General features: G+C 40.0%; 2 protein-coding genes across 7 annotated transcripts in view; one reads left to right on the top strand and one right to left on the bottom strand.

Moving 5' to 3' along the window:
• Window positions 1-23,050, bottom strand: part of GTF2E2 (general transcription factor IIE subunit 2) — a 57,083-nt gene that overhangs the window by 19,375 nt on the left and 14,658 nt on the right. For all 6 annotated transcript variants that reach the window (XR_014775183.1, XM_084760373.1, XM_084760370.1 and 3 more), the window contains exons 3-5: window positions 10,000-10,091; window positions 4,375-4,482; window positions 1,521-1,703 (exon numbers count right to left, since the gene is read on the bottom strand). Coding sequence is in view for 5 of the 6 variants with exons in the window: in XM_084760373.1 (XP_084616499.1) it covers window positions 1,521-1,703; window positions 4,375-4,482; window positions 10,000-10,091 (383 nt within the window). In the remaining variant the exon portion in view is untranslated. The remainder of the gene's footprint in view (window positions 1-1,520; window positions 1,704-4,374; window positions 4,483-9,999; window positions 10,092-23,050) is intronic.
• SMIM18 (small integral membrane protein 18) lies at window positions 10,100-21,112 on the top strand. The gene is made up of 2 exons (XM_084760385.1): window positions 10,100-14,769; window positions 20,640-21,112. Exon 2 carries the CDS (start codon window positions 20,676-20,678, stop codon window positions 20,961-20,963), a length of 288 nt encoding a protein of 95 aa, XP_084616511.1. The 5' UTR covers window positions 10,100-14,769; window positions 20,640-20,675; the 3' UTR covers window positions 20,964-21,112.

The raw sequence follows: 23,050 nt of genomic DNA, 5'->3' as shown, positions 1-23,050 counted from the left end.
AGCCAGTCCCCTCCCCCCAACCCCTCCCCAAAAGACAATGTCATCACCTAGGAGACTTTGGTTTAACTAAGAACTCCAACTTACATGTAACTCAATTAGCAAGATGTCGGACAAGCTCAAGCTGCAGCTCAGTGATGCAGCACTCACATACCATACAATGGCAGCAAGCAACTTTTACAGGCGAGTCTCATGTTTTTTATTTGCTTGTTTTCAAGAAAGGATTTCTCTGTGTAGCTTTGGCTGTCTTGGATTAGCTTTGTAGACCAGACTGGCCTAGAAGTCACAGAGATCCACCTGCCTCTGCTACCCTTAATGCTGGGATTACAGGCATGTGCTACCACATCTGGCTGTGAGTCTCAAATCTAATCAGAAAATGTAATCTTCACGACCATAACTTTTACTGCAAACACTTTAGACATCAGAACTTGTTATTGAGCAAGGGTTTTATGCTTTTGTGCCCCTGGTTCCTTGGGTAAGCATTATCCAGCACTATTGCTAAGAGAGCATTTCATTTCAAATTCAAGAGAAACACTAATGTCTTTGAGGAAAACTTTCTAGAAATCTTCTCAAGAATCAAATCACGATGTAACTACAGAAGAACTAATCAAACCTGTTAGCATTACACAAAGATGATTCTTTTCCTTCCTGCTCTGTGACACAGAGCAGACCTCAAATCTCATTTTTAAGTGTTTTTTAGTTTATTTTTATGTGTATGAGTGTTTTGTCTGAATGTATATATGTGCATCGTGTATGGGCTTAGTGCCCTCAGAGGTCAGAAGAGCATGTCAGATCTCTGGGTAATCAAGTTAGACGCTGCTGTGAGCCACCTTGTGGGCGCTGATAACAAACCCAAATTGTCTCAACTGCTAAGCCATCTCTCTCTCCAGCCCTACAAAATTCACATTTTAAATGGATCACTAAACCCCATCTATAAACTAGATAAAGGCTCTTTAAAATACTAATTTTTTTCCTTTTTCTTTCACTCCCCCTGCCCCCCCCCAACTTTGTGGTTTTGGTTTTTTGGGGGCGGTTGTATGTTCAAAACCACAAAGAGGGGATTGGAGAGATGAAGAGATGACCCTTGCTGCTCTTCCAGAGGACCCAAGTTCAGTTCCCAGCACCAGCATCAGGTAGCTCACATTGCCTGCAGCAGCTTCAGCTCCAGGGGATCCACCACCCTCTCCCTTCCTTGAGCAACAACACATATGTGGGCAGATACACATAGACACAAACATAAAAACAAATATATCTTAAAACAAAAGAAGCCGGGCATAATGGCACGTATTTTTAATCCCAGCATTCAGGGGTTGGAGGCTGAAAGATCTCTGTGAGACTTTGTCTCAGGAAAATAAAGAAAGAAAAGAAAAAGAAGACAACATTACTAGGGTGTTTTGTTTTATTTTGGTTGGTTGGTTTTTTGAGATAGGGTTTCTCTGTGTAGCCTTTAGTTGTCCTGAACTCACAGGGATCCACCTGCCTCTGCCTCCCGAGTGCTGGGATTAAAGGTGGGGGAATATTACCTTGACAGCTTTCTGGGAATTAGGCAAGCCCTCTTCTATGTCTTCCAGCAGAATGCCTCCTAGTCCTCGCTGGTCATGGTTATCTAAAAGCCTGAGCAAGGCCTTCTTATCTTTCAAGTTGTACTTAGGCTTGAAGGCGTATTTCCCATCTACTACTTCAATTTTGGGATTGTTGACTAATGCCTGTAAAAATAAACAATTTGGATATATTTATAAAAGGAAGCCTCACATGTATGTTCTTGAATTCTAACATCACCCAACACAGTGGCATACTGAAGTATCCTGTGAACATAAAGCAGCAGATCTAAAATACTCGACATCTGGGATCCCAGAACTATCAGTGAATCAGCACAGTGCTTGCTTCTTATTTAAAGAGTAAGAAAACTGTACATTATTTGCATATATTCTTTAGTGAGAAACTCATTTTACCATAATTGCTTTGAAGAACCTTTATTCTTTAAAAAGTCAAACTGAGTAAGAATCAAAAAAATACCTACTAATAGACACAATTAGTCAACACAGTACCTGAACTAGGTATTGCTCATCCATCTCCAAAGTACAGTCTGTATCTCACAGTGGCATTATAATGGGAGAACCTCACCAGGCAAAGATCAATCGGCGTCAGGCCTCCTCTCCTGGCACCAGCTAGCCCTAGCAGCTCTGGGGAGGACTGAAGAGAACCAGGCTAATGCACGTGGGAACTTTACCTCTACTCTTCTAGTGTCAGTAGAACACAGTTGGTGAACTTAATAACACTCCTACATGTTTTGTTGCACAGCTACTTGCAGAAAAAAAGGTCTTCAACGACAGAGCAACCAAGCCCAGCCTGGTGTACAGACCTGCACTCCCAGCTACATAGGAAGCTGAGGCAGGAAGATCACAGGCAAGACCACCTAGGCTACACAGAAGGCTCAGGCCAGCCTTAGTAAGAACTGTCTCAGACCAAAAAGTTAAACTAGAGCTGGGCATGGTGGCGCACGCCTTTAATTCCAGGACTCGGGAGACAGAGGCAGGTAGATCTCTGTGAGTTGAGGCCAGCCTGGTCTACAAAGTGAATCCAGGACAGCCAAAGCTACAACACAGAGAAAAACTCTCAAAACAAAACAAAAGTTAAACTAGAGATACCACTCAGTGAATGCTTGACTAGCATATATAAAGTCCTACACTCAATCCACAGTACCAAAAAGAAAACCGGAAAAGCAGCCTATTTACTTCTTTCTCTAGTGCCTATCACTCAGAAAGAGAAAAAGAAAATGAAAAAAATAGTAATGACTAAAAATAATCTTGAGCTGGCAACATGGTTCAGAGTTCATTAAAAGTACTTGCCACAAAAGCCTAATGACCTCAGGTTCACACCCAGGTAAAGGTGAGAAGTAGATACCCAACTCCACAAAGCTGCCCTTGGCTCCCACATGTGAACCCTGGCACATATGCACCCACCTACCCACCCCTACCTTAATAATAATAAGTAGAGTTTTAAAAGTTTTTAAAACTTTAATAATGTTAAATATATGAAATTTGAGTACTACATAAATCAGCATATTTGGATGTAGATTACCATTATCTGTGTATTACTAACATTTACTATCATTATCTGCAACATCTGTGTTCAAACATTTTAAAGTTATAAATCTTAGGTAGAAGCTGGTTGTGGTGACCCATAACTGTAACCTCAGCACGTAGGAGGCCGAGGCAGGGGACTGCTGCCTATAATACAGCCTGTAATTAGGCTGGCCTGTAATACAGAGTAAGATTTAAGTTAGGAGTAGTGGTACACACCTTTGGCCCCAGCACTTAGGGGGCAGAGACAGGTGGATCTCTGTGAGTTTGAGGACAGCCTGGTCTACAGAGTGAGCTCCAGGACAGCCAGGGCTACACAGAGAAATTCTGTAATCAAAACAAACAACAAAAAACTTAAAAGAATAAAACAAAAACACAACTATCTTATGCAGGTTCTTCATCTAGCAACAGACAGGTAGCTGATAGGAGACATGACCTTCAATGACTAGACTAGGTCAAATCATTTTATAGTATGAAAGTCAAGAGCTACACGTTGCTTGATGAAACAAATCAATTCAATTAGGCTAGTCATGGTGGCACACGCCTTTAATCCTAGCACTTGGGAGGCAGAGGCAGGCATATCTCTGTGAGTTCGAGGCTAGCCTGGTCTACAAAGTGAGTCCAAGACAGCCAGGGCTACACAGAGAAATCCTGTGGGATTAAAGGTGTGCTCTGCCACTCTCAATTTGTCCCTAACATCTTAAGCTTTAAGTTTTCTAAAGTGCATATGCAGTATATAACTTATGATCATATAAAATTATGAATTTGACAATTCAAAGTACTATTTATAAAAATAAAAAACTGATGCACTGACGTCACAACTTTAATGTACTCTTAGAAGACTCTCTAAAACATAAATAAAATTACATGAAAAACAACAGCCAATTTACAGGAATGTGTGTGTTCAAACTAAACAAAGATTCTACATCATGTCTTTTAAGAAAAAGTAAGAAATATTCTCAGATTACAGGATTTAAAAACAAAACAGGACATTCTGAGCCAGGCATGATGACTCATGAAGTTGGACTACAAAATGAGACCCTGCCCTCCTCTTCTCCCTGCCCCTACTATCTTCCTGTGCCACCCGCACCCCCCCCCCCCACACACACACGAGATGACTCAGTGGTAGAGTGCTTAATCAATAGTGGAATGTTCTAGCACATGTTGGGGCCTGGTTCAATCTCCAGTACCACCCCCGCCACCCCTCAAAGAACCGACTCTAAATAGTTGTAGCAAATACCCTTTTTCATAATTAACTAATTTCTTTTTACAACAGTTTTAAGACTGTTCTTACCTCAGTCATTAGCCATTGTTTCTGCTTGAGTCCAATATCTAAGTGCTGTGTTTCATCCAAAATCTCTTCTAAAGTTAAAGGATGTGTATCTCCTCGCTGATGTCGCGTCTATTGAGGGAAGTTTTCAAATGCATTAAATCAAAGCCATAATAAACTAATCTTTCAGGAATGTACAACATGTATTATCTGAGGTAGTATGAATACCAAGATCAAGAACATGAAATCACACAAAATGAATCAAATGATAAACTGAGGGGAAAACCCCCCCACAAACTAACCTTAAGCCAGATGTAAGGGTAGACACTTGCAACCTCAGCCTGTGGGATGCTGAGGGCAGGAAAATCACAAGTTCAAGACTAGTCTAGGCTACATGAGTTCAAGTCCAGCCTAATCTACATAATGAGTTCAAAACCAATAGAAGCTTCATAACAAGATGAAAATGTATTGAGCTGGAGGAAGAGGATGAGAGCTACAACAAATTTTTCTGGTTACTGCAAGTCGATTAAAAAAAACTTTCAGGGAAACATAGATTACAGAAAAAGAAAGCCAAATGCCCTTAAACATAAAAGACACTTGACTTCAACCATGCTGCTTCTCATCTATCAGAATAGAAAACTATAAATGTCTGGAACTGTAAGGGTCCAAAAATCACTAAAGGAAGACCCCAGACTCAAATAGTATGTAACCATGAAAAGCGTTTATTCTGCATAAACAGCCTGCATGCAGGAGCCAATTATCCAAACAAAATGGTGGCAACCTCAATGGGGAGCTCGCAGGCTCTTTTAAAGGCTTCTAGGGGAATCCTACCTGTGGTACCTGTGGAAGCAGCCAATGCTTGTGGAGGCTGCGTGATTCTAGCTACAGGGTTTTTAGCAATGTCCTGTCCTCTCAATATGTCCGTTGGTGAGGATATAAGGAAATGGCCTTCTCGCTGTTAGAATATAAATATCGCAACCCTTAAGGAGGACAAATGCACTCTAATGGCCTGACCATCAATAAAGTCATTCACATGCTCACACTTCCAAAAATGGTTGCCTCTAGTGTCTTCCTCTGTGGCAAACAGGTCAGGTTGGACACAAACAATGAAACATTACCAATGGCAATTACCATAAATAGATCCAAAGATAGGCTGATACCTGCAAACCAATCTATTCTAGGGTTGGATGTTTTGAAAAACAGAACAACAAAACAAAAACCAGCTAGGCTTGTTAAAAGAGCAGGTACAGGCACACAAGCCACAGGCACACAGAAGTGTGTGCCAACTTAAGAATGCCAAAGGTGGTAACCCGAAGGAGAATGTGGCTCCTGAATGGGCTCCTCAGAAGACACCGTGATTCTCAGATTAATTACCACAGTCATTGCAGTGTGTGCCTGGAGGTTAAGAGAAATGTGTTCAAAAACAAGTGGCTTCTCATACAAGCACATCCTCCATCTAAAGGTCGACAAGGTACCACAGGATAAGACAGCAGATTCTCAGACCTAGACAGACGTTCTCATGTGCACACGCACCCACTCGCGCACTCTAAACTTAGAAGAAATCAAAGAAAAGCTGAATGTGGGCAGTCTTTACAATGCTCACTAGTTTGGGAGAGAAACTGAACACAAAAGCAGCAGTAGTCTTCAGGGTTGTACCCAGAATCTCAGAAGAGGCATCCCTCACAGGGCAATCTTCAGGACAATTCCAAGCACTTTTAAGACTTACTTAAACAGGTTAGTGTGGCGCACACCTTTAATCCCAGCACTCAGGAGGCAGAGGCAGGCGGATCTCTGTGAGTTTAAGGTGAGCCTGGTCTACAAAGTGAATCCAGGATAGCCAAGGCTACACAGAGAAACCTTGTCCCAAAAAACAAAAGAAAACAAAAAAAGTCACTTTAAAGAAGCCATGCGTGCCATTCTGGGGTATAATGGTAGAGTCAGTAGTTGCTCCAAGACCAAATAATGGGGCCACAGAGTCGGTGGCCCAAAAGCAGAGTTGAAGTTTTGCTGCGTGTGCTTAAAATTGCAAAGTGGCCGGGTGGTGATGGCGCACACTTTTAATCCCAGCACTCGGGAGGCAGAGGGAGGTGGATCTCTGAGTTCAAGGGCAGCCTGGTCTACAAAGCGAGTCCAGGACAGCCAGGGCTATTACACAAAGAAGCCCTGTCTCGAAAAACAAACAAACAAACAAACAAAAGAAGTGCAAAGTGATGCTGAACTTGAGGGTTTAGATGTAAATTCTCTGGGCAAACAAAGACCTAAGATGTGCTGCTGAACTAGAGCGTTCATGGCCTGTTTAACAACAACAACAAAGACTTAAACAATAAAAATTTGTTTTGTGTTAAATATATTTTAAAATTCTTCTAAAATGGACCATAAGGTTCCTCTATTTTCCTAAGCAGTTCCAATAATGATCTAGCTCCTTGTCTCAGTTTCTGTTTTAAGTTACCAGATTATGATATAATAATAATCTTAGGATCTCATATACTGGGCAGGCTAACCTCATGCCTAATGTTCTTGGGTTATGATTTCAAAGTTCTTACATCTGTCTTTGCTGTGTGAGTTTTAGTTTGGGGTATGTGTGTGTGTGACTGTGAAAGCACTTAGCGCTTCCTCTGAGGTTCTCACTTCTTGTAGTAAAATCACTGTATCTATCTCAGTTCCCTTATGCCTCTCCTTGAACTTGCCATGATTTCTGCTGAGCAAATAAAGAGTTCTATTACAAGTTTTCTTGATGTTAAGTTCACCTATTTTGCTTTTTGAGTTCCTTTCACCAGATCTTGCAAAAGGAGGGAGAGGACAACAGACAAAACTTCCCAGTTTACAAGTCATCCTCTATTAGACATGCACATTTTGCCCTTTCAAAACAGGCTTAGAAGAAAGGAGAGAGAGGGGGAAGCAAAGAAATACAACCTACTTCCACTCACAGTTTGCACTGTTCTTTGCTTAATTCCAGGCACGTCCAACCCTTTGACATTATGACACAGCTGTCAGCTACAAAGTTCATATACCAGAACCTTGCAACAAATATAAAACAACAAAAACGTGATTGAAAAAAAATCTCATGATGAGGGGGGCTGGAGAGACGGCTCAGTGGTTAAGAGTGCCGCCTGCTCTTCCAGAGGTCCTAAGTTCAATTCCCAGCAACCACATGGTGCCTCACAACCATCTATAATGGGATCTGGTGCCCTCTTCTGTAGATTAAGCAGACATATGCAATAAATAAAATAAATAAATTTTTTTAAAATCTCATAATGAGGGTGGCGATACAGCTCAGTGAACAGAGTGCCTCCCTAGCATACACACAGCCTAAACAGGCATGGTACCACACCCAGAACCCTAGCAACTGGGAGTTGGGGCCAGGAGGGCTAAAGCCAGTCTCCAGATAGTGATTCTCAGGCCAGCCTAATACAGCTCAGTAACATAGGGCGGTTGCCTAGCATGCACAAAGCCCTATGGGTGATCTCTCCTCCCATGCCTGACACAGAGATGAAGGATATTTTGGCTCCACCTAGAACACTCCAAATTCTGCCGTAATTTGTAAAACTGATCAGTTTCCCTTTTAAACAATTTCTCCGCTTCCAATCTTAACACACCTCAACTCCATTCAGTATTATCCAAGAGCAAACTGTTTCTAGGAGAGAATGTGTGACAAAAACAAAGAGCCCAGCACTAAGGGGGCAGGGGTGGGGGCAGGGGCAGGCAGATCTCTGTAAATTCAAGGCCAGCCTGGTCTACAAAGTGAGTCCAGGACAGCCAAGGATACACTGAGAAACCCTGTATCAAAAAATAAACAAAATAACAAAACTAAAAACCCAAAAACAAACAAACCAAAGAGAACAACAAAAAGAAAACAAAAAAACCAAGGCAAACACTGGCCAAAAAACAAAAAGAAAATCTAAAACTTTAAGTAAATCTCTTTAGGATTCCCAAAGTTCTAACTATTAACTTGGAAAAAACCCACATATTTAAAGAGCTAAAGTAGTATCAATTGGAAAGCCATTTCCTTTACATAACAAAGTTGTTTCCCAGGACTACCTAGCCGTTCTGATTAAGCTACATAAACCCCATTAAGTATTATACACTTTTAAACACAGAGGCAGGCAGAGCTCTGTAAGTTCCAGGACAGCCAGAGCTACATGGTCGGACCATGTTTGTTTGTTTGTTTAGAGGGGGCAAGATGGCTCGGTAGGCAATGGTGCTTGCTGCCTAACCTGATGGTCTGAGTTTGTTCACTGGAGCTCACAATGTGGAAGCAGATAGCCAACTTCTCAGAGCTGTCCTCTGAGCTCCACAAACACTGGCCCTAAACTGTAACTCTCCTGTGGTCACAACCTCTCCCCCGCCCCACGCGCGCACACATACACACACACATACACATCCTAGATTACAGATAATGTCACCACACCTGGCTTGCTCTGGTTTTGTCTTGCAGTGCTAGGGACAGAACTCAAGGCCTTACGCAGGCACTCGCTCACTAAGCTAAACAGCCCTAGACCTGCCATTTTGACTCATTTTCTAAAGGCTAAGGAACTAAATGGTTAATGATTTGGTAACAAATCCTTTAACAAGTTAGGTAGTTTCCACTGTTTTGTTTTCAACAAAACTGTGTCAAATGACAGATACCTGAGGGTAAGCTTCCAAGTGGTTTTTGGCACATAACTTGGAAGACTGTGTTTATCACAAAACTTCCATTAAAATTAACTTAGCTTGATGAGCATTCATTTCTCTGCACTTAAACCCATGAACTCTAACAGCAGCATATTTGGTGCCAAATTCTCCTTCATCACACCAATAGCTAACAAACAAGGCCACATACAGTAGCCACTGAGAAAAGGATTACATTCATTTACTTTTGTGATGGATGACTGCTACATACAAAGCAAACTGATCAAAATATCTCAGTCAACTCTATCCAGAACAGCAAAGCAGCTCAAATCAGAAGGCTTGTGATCTCCAAAAAACATTAACTTTATGTGTATATTGCTAAGGAAATAAAATTAAGAGCAAGGCTGATTAAATTAAAGCACTGTCAATTTCCTTCAACTGACAGACAGCTCCAGGAGGACACTGTTTATTATCCCACTATCACTAGTAGATTTAATAACTGCTCAACACAAAGGGCGGAAAGGGAGCGGAACGAACTGCCTACATTTATTATCATCTGACCCTGAGAAATATAGACTAACAAACCACACAACTCAGACATAGCCAGCTTCCTAGGCTTCTCAGTGACTCTCGTAACTTTCCCTCTAAGCAGAGAATCAGTTGTCGTCATCTGTGTAGTTTTTATTTCCCAGATGAATGGAGGAAATATCTTGAAAAAACCTTCCCATCTGCTGCTTGGGTGCACTCTTTGTAAGTCAAACGGAGAGCTTAAGTTGTACGCTGGACTATAATGTAAATTTCGTTGAGTGCATTACTGTAATGCCAGTTTAGTACAGGGCAAAAGGCTATAAACATTAAATCTTTTAGGGGTTTCTTAAAGTATAATCAATATATAATAAACTACACACTAAAATACAGTTTGATAAATCTTTGACATATTTATATAAATATTTTACTTTTAAAAACCCAAATTTCCTAATTTCCCTTCTGTAATTAAAAAAAAAAAAAAAAAGAGGAAGATGTTGTTGCATGAGTACTTACTTTCATGTAATTCACAATCTTAGCAAGAACACCAAACTTATAACCAGAGCTGCCGGACAGAGCTTTCAAGTTAAATGACCCATTGGTATGATCTAGAAATGAAATTAAAGAGAATTATTATAACATTTCTATATAGTGTGTTACTATGAGTTGAGCAGTGAAAACTATTTTAATTGGTTAAATACTCTTCTTTGAATGCCGAGTGTGGTGGCGTACACCTATAATCCCAGCACTCTAAAGGCAGAGGCAGGTGGATCTCTGTGAATTCAAAGCCGGCCTGGTTGATTCCAGGACAGCCAAGGCTCCTGAGGGAAACCCTGTCTGGAAAAAGAAAACAAAAAACAAAAAACAAAAGTAAATATAGATAGATAGATATTCTTCTTTGAATTTCTTCATCTGAAATCTATCCTGCAATATTTGGCAGCACTCACTGATTCATGTATGCACACTGAATTATCAATTGGCACTACACACGCCCCCTTCATTAGAGAGAGGGTCTCACTACATAGTACAGGTTAGTTTGGAACTCACCATCCTCCACCTCAGCTCCAAAGTACAGGAATTATAAGGCTATGCTGTATCCTAGGTTTAGTGTAATTTTTAAGTATTAAAATATAATTTGGGGGACTAGAGAGATGGCTCACAGGTAAGAACACTGTTCTTCCAAATTCAGGGCCTTGTGTGGGTTAGGCACTCGAACAATGAGCTACAGCCCTAGACCAAAATGTTAACCTTTTGTTGTTGGTGGTGGTGGTGGTTGGTTGGTTTAAGACAGGGTCTCATTATTAGACCACTCTAGTTTCCAACTCAGAGAGCCACCTGCCCCAGGCTTCTGCCTCAGCTGGAATTAAAGGCCTCTGCTACCACACCCATTTCAAAATACAATTATTTTCAAGTACCTTTGTCTCTTCCACTCTTACCTTAAACTTGATTAGAGTCCTCCAATAATTAGACAAGAGAACATTATAAACACAAGAAATGAAGCCAGGAATGGTGGCGCATGCCTAAAATCCCAGCACTCAGGAGGCACAGGCAAGTAGATCGCTGTGAGTTTGAGGCCAAAGGCCACACACAGAAACCCTATCTCGAAAAACCGAAATTTAAAAAAGCCAAGAAGTGAATGATGATCAGACTGATAAGTAGCTCCCCATAATTTCCTCTTCATCTGGTCTCCCTTCTTGCCCTCTCCTCTCTCAGAAATCCTTATGTATTGGTTCAAAATGCCTACCATTTTGTTGCCTCCCTAGAGAGAGAACCCTAATGCCATCACTGTATCACAAATGCACTTGAGCCACAGACAGAAAGATTATAAAAATTCATTATAAATGTAAGAAAAGCATTTCAGAAGCACACTCTATTAGCAAGACATCAGATCATATACAAACTTCCCACATGGCTGTTCATCAAAGAGAATGGCTAGCTGAGAAAGAAGGGGAAGCGGCCTCTGGCATCAGCTCAGTAACAACCATTTAAACAAAAGGCCGCATTAGAACCACCGGAGTCAAATATAACAATTGTCAGAGATCCAAAACAAGTTTCTAGATGCAGCATAATATTCCCTTGAAATTAGCTAGTGAAAGTGTTCACTGAATGTTTTCTTACATTTGAATGCAATGTCCTTTGGAATTTTTCCCTTAGAAAATGGCTTATAATTTTGAAAAGTAACTCAACTGGCACATTAAAGTCTACTGTTTCCAAACAATAATATTAAGAATGCCTTACTGATATGCCTTTATATGTACTGATTCAAAAGCCAGGGGTAGTACACAATTATAATCTTAGGACTTGGTAGACTGAGGCAGGAGAATCACAAAAGAGAAGGTAAATGGGAGGGGTCAGAGCTAGGAGAGGGGACATGATATAATTACATTATCTCCCCCCCCAAAAAATGTCTGCTGTTCTTCCAGAGGATATGAATTTAGTTCTCAACACCTACTTCCAGCAGCTCACAACTACCTGGAACTGTAGCTTTCAGGAACCTAATGCTGTTGTCTGGACTCCAAGTGCATTCACACACACGTGGCATGCATTCACACAAACATACAAAATAACAAAAAAATTTTTTAATGTTTAATGTCATGCTCTGTTACACAGCAAGTCCAGGGCTACCCTGGGCTACCAAAAACCCTGTGTCCATAATAATAATGATGATGACGACGATGGTGATGATGATGATGACAACGGTGGTAATAATAATAATAATAATAATAATAATAATACACTCGCTTCAGCTATGAAAAAACATATGGTTATTTTTCCCAAGACTTTTAATAATAGTAACTAACATTTATTGAACCTATTATCTACAAAGCATCACACTAAATTATATTCACATTTAATCTTCATGAAAAAAAATCTTTTTAAAAGGTTTTATTGTTCTCTTATATTTATTTAATGTTCATGGGGGGTTACATAAGTACATGTAGGCTAGAGGTTGGTGTCTTCCTCAATTCCATCTCCATCTTTTTTTTTAAATTTTATCTTATGTGTATGGGTGTTTTGCCTACATATATGTCTGTGTACCCCATGAATGCCCTGGTGCCTGCAGAAGCCAAAAGGAGCATCAGATGCCCTGGAACTGGAGTTGCAGACAGTTGTGAACTTCCACATGAGTGCTGGGAATCAAATCGAGTTCTTCTAGAAGAGCAGCAAGTGTTCTTAAATGCTAAGCCATCTCTCCTGCCCCTCCATGGTGTTTTTTCAAACAGGGTCCCTCACTGAACCTGACACTCACCAACTGGCCAGCGAGCTTCAGAAATCTTCCTGTACTTGTCTCCCCAGCACTGAGATGCCAGGCCCTTCTATATGGGTGCTGGGAATGTGAACTCAGGTGCTCTTGCTCGCACTTTACCAACTGAGCCATCTCCCCAGCTCTGTCTTCTTTTAAACAGAAACATCGTGAGGGTTATAACAAGGCATAGATTTAAATCAAGCTGTAAACCCTGTACTATTGCCCTATATAAGATCTACCAACTACACTTACACATTATTATTCCATCTGACATGGGCTGTTTTGTCAGGACATAGACATTCACAAACACATTAGCCCAAGACCATACACATGCTATGCAAGTGTTCTAACACTGAGTTTCACCCCAGCCCTATATTTACTTTTTATTTGAGACAGTCTCATTGAGTTACTCAGATTGACGCTGAGGACATGGCTCAATAGTTAGAGCACTGGCTGCTCCTGAAAGAGGACCTGGGTTCAGTTCCCAGCACCCACATAGTGGCTCTCAACTATCTGTAACTCCAGTTCCAGGGGATCCGACTCCTCCTCCGGCCTCTGTGGGCACCAGCACACATGTGGTGCACACATGCAGGTAGACAAAACATCCATAGACATAAAGATAATGATTTTTCTTAAAAGTTACTTAGACTGGCCTTAAACTTCTGATTCTGCCTCAAACTCCTGAGTAACTGGGATGATAGGCCTATACCATCGAGACCAGCATTTTAATTAGTACTATTAAGCTTATCCTACAATATTGTATTAAGAAACTGAAAAACTGAAAAAGAAATCACAGTATAAAGAACAAACCCCAAAGGAATGATCAGTTATGAACCACATATAGTTCTGTTTAGCACAATGTCCCCAGTACTCAGTCAATGCCAAGCAAAGTCAATCTTCACACACCTATTGAATGCAGTGTAACAAGGTATCTTCACATACTCCTATAAAGCTCCATAAGCTAACGTAATAATTTATCAATACGTTTTTAAGTCTGTGTAGCAAGCATTTACCCACTCTCCCATTGTTTTTTTGTTTTTCATTTTTAGTGTTTTTGTTATATTTTGAGACAAGGGTCTCAATACATAGTCTAGGACTCACTATGCAGATGGGCCAGCTTCTGCCTCTCAAGCACTCAAGAGTGTACCACCATGCACAGCTCTCTGCATTTTAAGAGCTACTCCTTTAACTAAAAATAAATCTTAGCCAGGCGTGGTAGCACATGCCTTTAATCCCAGCACTCGGGAGGCAGAGGCAGGTAGATCGCTGTGAGTTTGAGGCCAGCCTGGTCTGCAAAGGGAGTCCAGAACAGCCAGGGCTACACAAAAAAAAACCCTGTCTCGAAAAACCAAAAAATAAATAATAAATCTTGATTCTACTATGATAAAAATAAAATGAACAGCCAGTTAGGCTAGGTCTAACTAAAAACATAAAGCTGTCTATATCTTAAAATTCAGAAAAGAAATAATCACCTAAATTAACTCAATTATAATTTAAAGTACTAAAATATTATTTCTTTCCCTCAGAATTTCTCCCAAAACCATGCATCCGGAAATCAAGACTTGGGACTATATTAAGGGAAAAAAAAGCTTTTCTTTTAATTTTAAGCTTATTTATGAAGTTGTGTACACATTTCCTGTTAACATTTTACCAAAGTGGTTAACCTAGGCTGCCGTTTCCTAGGTAACTACCTCTGGAGACTAGAGTTAGCAGTGCATTGTTCACAGAGGGACGTGAAATTTTATAGGAGGGGGAAAAACCACACCTAAGAAATCAATCTGTTTCCATGTGAAAAATTAGCTTAAAAACAAAAAAATTAAAAGAAAGGGGTGGCAGCTGATAGTCCAGACAGCTCTATTCAAGTTTATGAATGATCTACTCCTCAGGATGGCAGGACTTAATGCAAATGAGCGTAGAGGAAACTGTCAGCTGCATTATGCGTCCGACCAATAGAAGCACAGCTCCATCTTGGCTGTGCACTAGCCTGCATTACAAGCAGCCGATACCATCGCTTCCACAGCATTCTTTCCAGACAAGAGGTAGGTTTATTTGATCTTTTTTATTCAGTAGTCCATATCCTTATTTTACCATGAAAACCAGAATGCATTATGCCTACTAATGACGTAAAAGCAATGTATTAACCCATTATTTGGTAAGATTTTATCATGAAAATGACGAGTGCCTTGTGCTATTTGATAAGCATCCTTGCCATCTGTGCCCTAATGGAAAATTCATTACATTTTCTACTAATCTGATCTCTACCCAGACCTTAAGTAAGACAAAAGCATTTGATGTTAACCTGGGTCTTTGCTAATTTCATTTTCTCAAAGCAAATTCATTTCAGCAGTCTAGTCTGTCTTAACAAAGGATGTTTCTCAAAGAAAAAAATCTAAAGTCATAGCAAAGCCTTGGCTAAAGCTTTCTGATTATATGTACAAATTATACTGGCTGGTAAAAAGCTTGTATTTTAACAAATGATAAGATAATTCAATTTACTTATATTTCACTTTGAGTACTAATGTAGAGGATGCCAAGAAAATACCATTTATAATTTCTATATAAAAACTCTTTAACATGCATTATGTGAGTTGTATACTGTAAGCAAAGAGATAATTTATAGAGCATCAGAATTTCCTAACATCTGAATTAAAATAATTCCTCACAGTAAAATCTATTTTATCACAAAATACAAACCATGTTACTAAACAAAAATCTTTTAAAATATCCTTTCATTACAAACCACACAAAAACAACATAATTAGGTTATTCTTAAGCTGGTACTGATACATACAAATTCAGCTATTTTTATAAACTATATCTTAAAGTTAAATATGTCCTGAGAAGAGCTGGTTAAGTCAGAACAGTAATCCAAGGTAGTAAAATTATTCTCCTGGCTCAGAGTAACCAACCAAATTTCTGCAAACAGTATCTGAAGATAAAAATCTTATTTAGCTAGCTCTCCGTGATGCACTGTACTTAACAATCTAAATATCCACCTTTGTCCTTTACCTGGATGCTAAGTATATTTACTCCCAATGTTGGGTTTTTCTTCCGCTTTTCATAATTTCTATTCCTTCTGTTTCTTAGCTAGCGTTCAGGTTACACAGGCAGAGTATCTCTTGAAAAACTCAGAGGGTTGCTGTAACAAGATGCTGGAGCTCTCAGGGTCAGCACAGCAGGGCTAATTACCTAGAAACCATTCTGCTTACTACACAATATGGGAGCCAAGTAATACAAAAATAACTGTCAGGTAACAGTTAATTTACACTTTAAATTTTCAAATTGTTTTAACATTCATAGCAGCCTACATTTTCATATAGTATGTCTATAATTAGCATAATGGACGTCCATTATTGTTCACCAAGTCATCTTTCAAGTATACATTATCTCAGAGTCTCAGAGCTTGAATTGAGTAAGTTGCTCTATATTTAAGGGCTATTATGATTAACTGATCATATTTCAAGGTAATGTGCTTTAAAAAGTACCAGAGAATTAAATTCACAAGTTTTCACCATAACTAGAACTAAATCCTAATTTCTAATCTGGTGATCCAGAGTCCCCAAAACACAAGATCTGTCCCCATAAATATTCCATTTGGGCCTTTAAAAAAGGATGGAATAACAGGTAAAGGGAATATAGCAAAAATAACAAATTTTTTTAAAAACCTAACTAAAAATTATATGATTTGCTTCAAGGCGTCCCATTCCTATAATAAAATTATAGAGGGAACATCCACAAAGCACTGTTATTGTTTATATTTTTAATCATTTTCTCCCAGTTTTTATAACATGCTTACATTTCCTTGATACAAACTTAATTTTAATTAGAAAAATGCAGTCTAGGGCTGGAGAGATGGCTCAGCGGTTAAGAGCACTGACTGCTCTTCCAGAGGTCATGAGTTCAATTCCCAGCAACCACATGGTGGCTCACAACCATCTATAATGTGATCTGATGCCCTCCTATGACCTGCAGACGTACATGCAGGCAGAGCACTATATACATAATAATAAATAAATCTTAAAAAAAACAAAAAAAAATTGCAGTCTAGAATAGGAAATCCTGATGGTGTACTTCTTTCAGGTGCTTCCACTGCCATAAAACTAGTACTTACCTTAAATCTAACACACACAAAGGCTACTGGAGCTTTTCTATGCTCAGAAGGAATACACACTAAACTGAAGGTGGACGGTGATGCCCACCATCCAACTCTTGCTTGTCTCAGGTGTACTCAGAAGCTACCTAAAGCAACAATGTTTTGACTTCCTCGTCAGCTTCAACACTGTTGAAGGTAGCAAACTGTCATAACATACAATATAAACCCATAAACCTGAATATACTGTCTTAGTCACTGTTCTACACCTTGACCACAGCAACTATTATAAAAGCTTTTAATTGAAGATTTGCTTACAGTTTCAGAGGGTTAGGTCATTATCATAATGGTAGGGCACAGGGCGACATGCAAGCAGGCGCTTATATCCTGATTTGCAGGAAGAGGGCCTGGGCCTGGCATGAGCTTTTGAAACCTCAAAGTCCACCCCCCAGTGACAGGCTTCCTCCATCAAGGCCACACTTCCTAATCCTTTCATACAATAACACTCCCTGGTGACTGAATAGCTAAATAGATGAGCCTATGGGGATCATTCTTCTTCACACCACCACTCGTGTATGCCTTCAACTGCTTAAGCAGAACACCTAAGTGCCTTTGGCAAACACACTGGTTATTCCACAATCATTGCAAGCATAATCACTATATGGATTTTCATGTATAAGTAAAGTACTGTCTAGGGTGGGGATATAGGGCAGTGGCAGGGTGCTCTCCTAGCACACACCAGGTCCTGGGTTTGATAATTACCCAACATCTTTTTTTTTTTTTTTTGGTTTTTCAAGACAGGGTCTCTCTGTTAGCCTTGGCTGTCCTGAACTCGCTTTGTAGACCAGGCTGGCCTCGAACTCAACAGCAATCCACCTGCCTCTGCCTCCCGAGTGCTGGGATTAAAAGCAAGCGCCACCATGCCCAGCCTAGTTTCCCAAAGTCTTATCCATCATATTACATCTGTTCTTCAGAAATAATCTGAAAACTCATTTATATTAATATAAAAGCAACTGTGACAATATGTGGTCTACTTGCAGGAATGTTCACATTATACTAGTTGGTAAGCATTCTTTCTTTCCACCAGTGAAATGAGCTAATTCGAGATACATTAAAGTATTTAAACGCAGGTTTAACGGTCCCATGAAATGAGGCCAGGGAAGCCACCATGCTGGGGGAGATAGAAAAGTGAGGGAAAGAGTGTTCACAGAAAGAGAAAAGAGATGCAGAAAGAGAGAGAGAGAGAGAGAGAGAGAGAGAGAGAGAGAGAGAGAGAGAGAGAGAGAGAGAAGAGAACCAGAATATCTGGATTATATAGTGAAGAGCCTCTGGAGGAGGAGAAGTCCCATCCCTGGGTTAGAGAGTTCGGGGTAGAGGGCAGAGTACGCCAGCCACACCCTGTACAAGCAGGGAATGAGGGATGCTGGGAGAGCCTGGGTAAAAGTGATGGCACACACCTTTAATCCCAGCACTTGGGGAGGTAGAGGCAGCCTGTGAGTTCCAGGCCAGCCTGGACTATACAAGTCCAGGACAGGCAAGGCAAAGAGAATCCCTATCTCAGGATAGGGAGTAGGTGTGGGGTTCCTCATCTGCTTCTCCTGGTCTGAATCCCAACACCAATGTCATAAATCTTAAAGGTACTTCAAAAGCCAAACACTTTAAGGTTACATGGGAGATAGGTACATACCTCATGTACCTTCATTTAAAAAGCCAAGTCAAAAGGACCTACACACACACCCCTAAGTTTTGTCTCTAATCAAGTTTCTGAGTACTTCTACATTGTGTTTAGACAATGTGAGGGAGACAACAAAGACTTTGGGTAACAATATAGTGGGGCATCCACATCACACAACATAAGAGGCACTACTTAACACTGTATTTTATGCACGGGGCACTGATTTTTTTTTTTTCCTGTAAGACTCTGCTGTGCAGGGTCTGTATCAGATGAGGTCCTAAAACTGAAAGGAGAAATGGACGCGCACTCCCATCCCTAACACAGAAGCTATCTCCAAGTGATTGTCATTTGTAAATGAAAAACTCTCTCCAAGGAAGTCAGTCTCACTGGGGAAACAAACTACCTTCAAGGGTAGGACCCAGGCCCAGAAGCAGACAACCTATTCAAAACGAACTCAATCGCAGGCGAGGATGTTCTTTGGTGAACTAACATTAAGTCAGGGCTTTTTTTTTTTAATCTTATTAAGTCCTTTGCATAAATCTTTTAAGTCCTTCCAGTTTTGTTTTTATAAGATCCCTGTGTGTGCAGAAGGGGGAGTTTCTGTATTCAAGTTTCTTGTGCTTTTTCTTTGGCTCTTTTTCTTGTTTGGTTCTGTGTACTATTGATTTGTTTTATATTATTTCTATTATCATTGCTTAAGTGCCTTTTGTTTTCTAAGGAGAAACAGGGGAGTGGGTCCAGATGGGCGGGTAATGGGGAAGAACTGGGAGGCATATGGGCAGGGGAAACTGTAATCAGAATATATTGTATGAAAAAAACCTATTTTTAATTTTTAAAAATATGTGCTTGGAAAAGACTATTGCAAAGATAAGTTAATTTTCAAATTCTGGGTCTAGAGACAGAGCTTGAAAATAGTGAAATATAATAGTAAGTGGCAATTTTATATGTTCCTCAACTAATAGAAGTAATTCAATTACATACTACCCTTTAATCTGCTGCCTCCCACTGAAGAATGAAGAGTGACCAAGCACCATGAAACAGAAGTCTTAAATCCAAACCAAACATGTATTTAAGCCTTTACTTCTGGCTTCAGATAAATCTAACCTTCAAAATGTAGGAAGTAGTCAAGAGGCTAGCCAGGTTAAGTGGAATTTATAAAACAAACTTGATTCAGGAAAAAAAAAAAAAACTAAAACCTTACAAAACATAACTTTGATAAAAAGGTATAAAATTCTATTCACTAGGAAGACAAAGATATGTAGCCAATATGACTTCACAGTTGGGGTGTGGAAACACCATGCTGAAATATTTCTAGATTGAATGTCTAGGAGATGCTTTCCAATAACACATTCGACAGACGCAAGTGGAGCCAATACTGATAAATAAGATGTAACTATGAGTATACAGGGGTTCATTACATGTTCTTCTTTACTTTTTGGAGACAGAGGTCTCTCACTATACAGCTGCAACCCATCTGGAACTCCCACTGTAGCCTAGGCTGGCCTCAAACTCACATTCCTCCTATACTGTCTCCCAGGTGCCGGGATCACTGGTACCACGATGCCAAGGTTATTATATTCTTTATGTACTATGTTGACATTTTCTTTACATAAAAGATATATCTACAATTTAGAAAAGCCACTCAGTACAAATGGGTGATAAACATTTGTTGTAAATATACATGAAATTGTGTTTACAAATATGCAGTAAAGAAAAAACAAAAAATGTCAGTAAATTAAAGAAATACAATCATGTTTTTATTTCAATTGTTTTCTTTATTGTATAGGTATTTAATGACTCTTTAAAATAGACTTAAGATATTTTTAAAATACCAAAACAATGAGCCAGGTAGAGGTAGCACACATCTTTAATCCAAGCGAGGCAGTAAATTCATATGTAAATCTGTGTGTATGAGTCCCAAACACAAAGATGATCTAATAAGAAAATCATAAAAACTAGAGTGTAATTTACTAACTGGCATAAACATAAAAAAAAAGTTTAAATGTAATTCAGGTATTAATTTTGTGGACAATAAATCCACAATGTCTAAATCAGTTTACTAAGGAATTTTAGTGCTGAGATGGGAATGCACAAATCTGTAGTTTGGTTATATATATATATATCTATTTTCTCCCTCTGTGTAGATTCTAAACAGCAGTACAAGAAGTAGAGTCTCAAGGATGGCTTCCGGCCACTGGAATGAAACCACAACCTCTGTTTATCAGTACCTTGGATTTCAAGTCCAAAAAATTTACCCCTTCCATGACAACTGGAACACCGCCTGCTTTGTCATCCTACTTTTGTTCATATGTACTGTGCTGTCCTTAGTCGTGCTGGCTTTCCTTTATGAAGTACTTGACTGCTGCTGTTGCGCAAAGAACAAAACCGTGAAGGACTTGAAAAGCGAGCCAAACCCTCTCAGAAGTATGATGGACAACATCAGAAAACATGAGAGCGAGGTGGTCTAGCCCTCCCCGAAGATGAGCAAAAGCTTTAAAAACAGCCTTCTGCCTCTTCTAGGGAAAATGAAAACTTCTTGAAGCCAACCATTACTACAAAATTGATTCTGACTTTGAACGGCTAAAAGATTTCTAGAAGAGAAAACAAGTGAAATGTGCACTTTTGTGTGTGTGTCCTTTAAATATACAGTTCATAATACGAACTTACCAGTCTACTTGATATAGCATTTCAAAAACTAGATAAACTATTCCCAGCATTCACTACTGGGAGTACTAAGCAACAGTATCCTAGTTTCCAAGCAAAATGTAAAGAGTAAGCAGAGCTAACTGCTAAAATAAGTAACTTGTACAAGGTCACACAGTAAAAAGTAGTGTTTAGGTAGCAAAATTCTACTTAAAATGTGCCTCTCAACCCAGAGTAAAACATCCCACTACAGAGTCCCCTTGCTAAAGCAGGAGGAAGGGGCATGAGATGGTCTTGATAAGTAGCCCAGGCTAACCTCAATCTTGCAGCAACCATACTGCTTCAGCCTCCAAAGTGATGGGATTACAGGCATATGCCACCGTGGTTCAAAGTCCCCGTTTATTGAAAATCTAGAACTGTAAATCTGATTGAAGACAATATATTTTTAATGACTTGATTTTTACACAGAATTAGGGTTAATATGTATGTTTAGTGTACCTCACAATATACATAAGATTCCAACAAACGGGCTGGAGAGATGGCTCAGTAGTTAAGAGGACTAATTGTTCTTCCAAAGGTCCTGAATTCCATTCCCAGCAACCACATGATGCCTCACAACCATCTGTAATGAGATCTGGTGCCCTCTTCTGGCCTGCTGGCATATATGGAAGCAGGATATTATATATGTAATAAATAAATCTTAAAGATTCCCACAAACTAACCTGCTTTTGGTCTAGAAGAGGCCCAGGTAGTTCAAACCTAAAACAACTATATGCTGTAAATTACATTTCTTGAGAGCATTTTTATTTTTACTTCTCTTAATCACTTGTATCAAGACCTAAAGATACTCAGTGAACAAAAAACTGCTATGAAAGATGAAAAGCTTTTGCTAGAGCTGACAGAGTTTGGGGTTTGGTTTTATTCATTTTGAGATGCAGCCCAAGATGGCCTCCACTCCCCAGGTAATGGGGCTACAGGCTTACAGTACCACACCTGGCTCTAATAATACTACTAGAGACAATCAACACCTATTAAGAACTGTGGCAGTATGGGGTTGGGAGATGACTCAGTAGGTAAAGCACTCGCCATACCATGAAGACCTAAATTCAGATCCCCAGAACCCACAGAAGGCCAGCTGCTTATGGCTGTAATCCATCAGTTATATAGAGAAAGAACCAAGACAACCTCCTGAAGCTTATGTGCCAGGTAGCCAGGGAACACAGCAACAACAAGAGACCCTGTTTCCAGACGGAAGACAAGGACAGACACCACAGTTGTCTTCTGGCCTCTATACACACGCCATGGCACAAGTGTGCACACACATTTTTTTAAAATGTGGTAGCTTTATGCCAGCTGTGGTGGCACATGCCTGTGGTCCCAACAATCACGAAGCAAAGGCAGGAAGGCTGCCTTAAGACCAAGCCAGACTCTAGCTCAAAAAGGAAGGGAGGAGGGAAAGTGAGGAAGAGAGGACAAAGACAGAAAAAAAAATCTCTCTCTGTCTCTCAACACAGGGTTTCTCTGTGTAGCGCTGGCTGTCCTGGAACTTACTCTGTAGACCAGTCTGGCCTTGAACTCACAGAGAGATCTGCCTACCTCTGTCTCACAGATGCTAGGGTTAAAGGTGTACACCACCACCACCCAGCTTAGATGTTTTCTTTTATTTATGCATATGAATGTTTCCCCTGTTTATGTGCTCTGTGTGTGTGTGTGTGTGTGTGTGTGTGTGTGTGTGTGTGTGTGTGTGTGCTGTCCACACAGGCCAGAAGAGGGCTTGAGATGCTCTAAAACTGGCGCTGAAGTCCTAAGCTTCCATGTGAGCACAGGAAAGTGAGCCTGGCTCCTCTCCAAGAATAGCAAGTATTTTTAACAGCTGAGCCATCACTCCATTCAGTTTTACTTCTTGTTACCT

This window comes from Acomys minous, assembly GCF_964271855.1.
Source record: "Acomys minous genome assembly, chromosome: 15".
NCBI lineage: Eukaryota > Metazoa > Chordata > Mammalia > Rodentia > Muridae > Acomys > Acomys minous.
This window is presented reverse-complemented; position numbering and strand designations above follow the sequence as displayed.

Coding starts and splice junctions, on each gene's coding strand:
- SMIM18 (XM_084760385.1), top strand. CDS start 20,676: ATGGCTTCCGGCCACTGGAATGAAACCACAACCTCTGTTTATCAGTAC.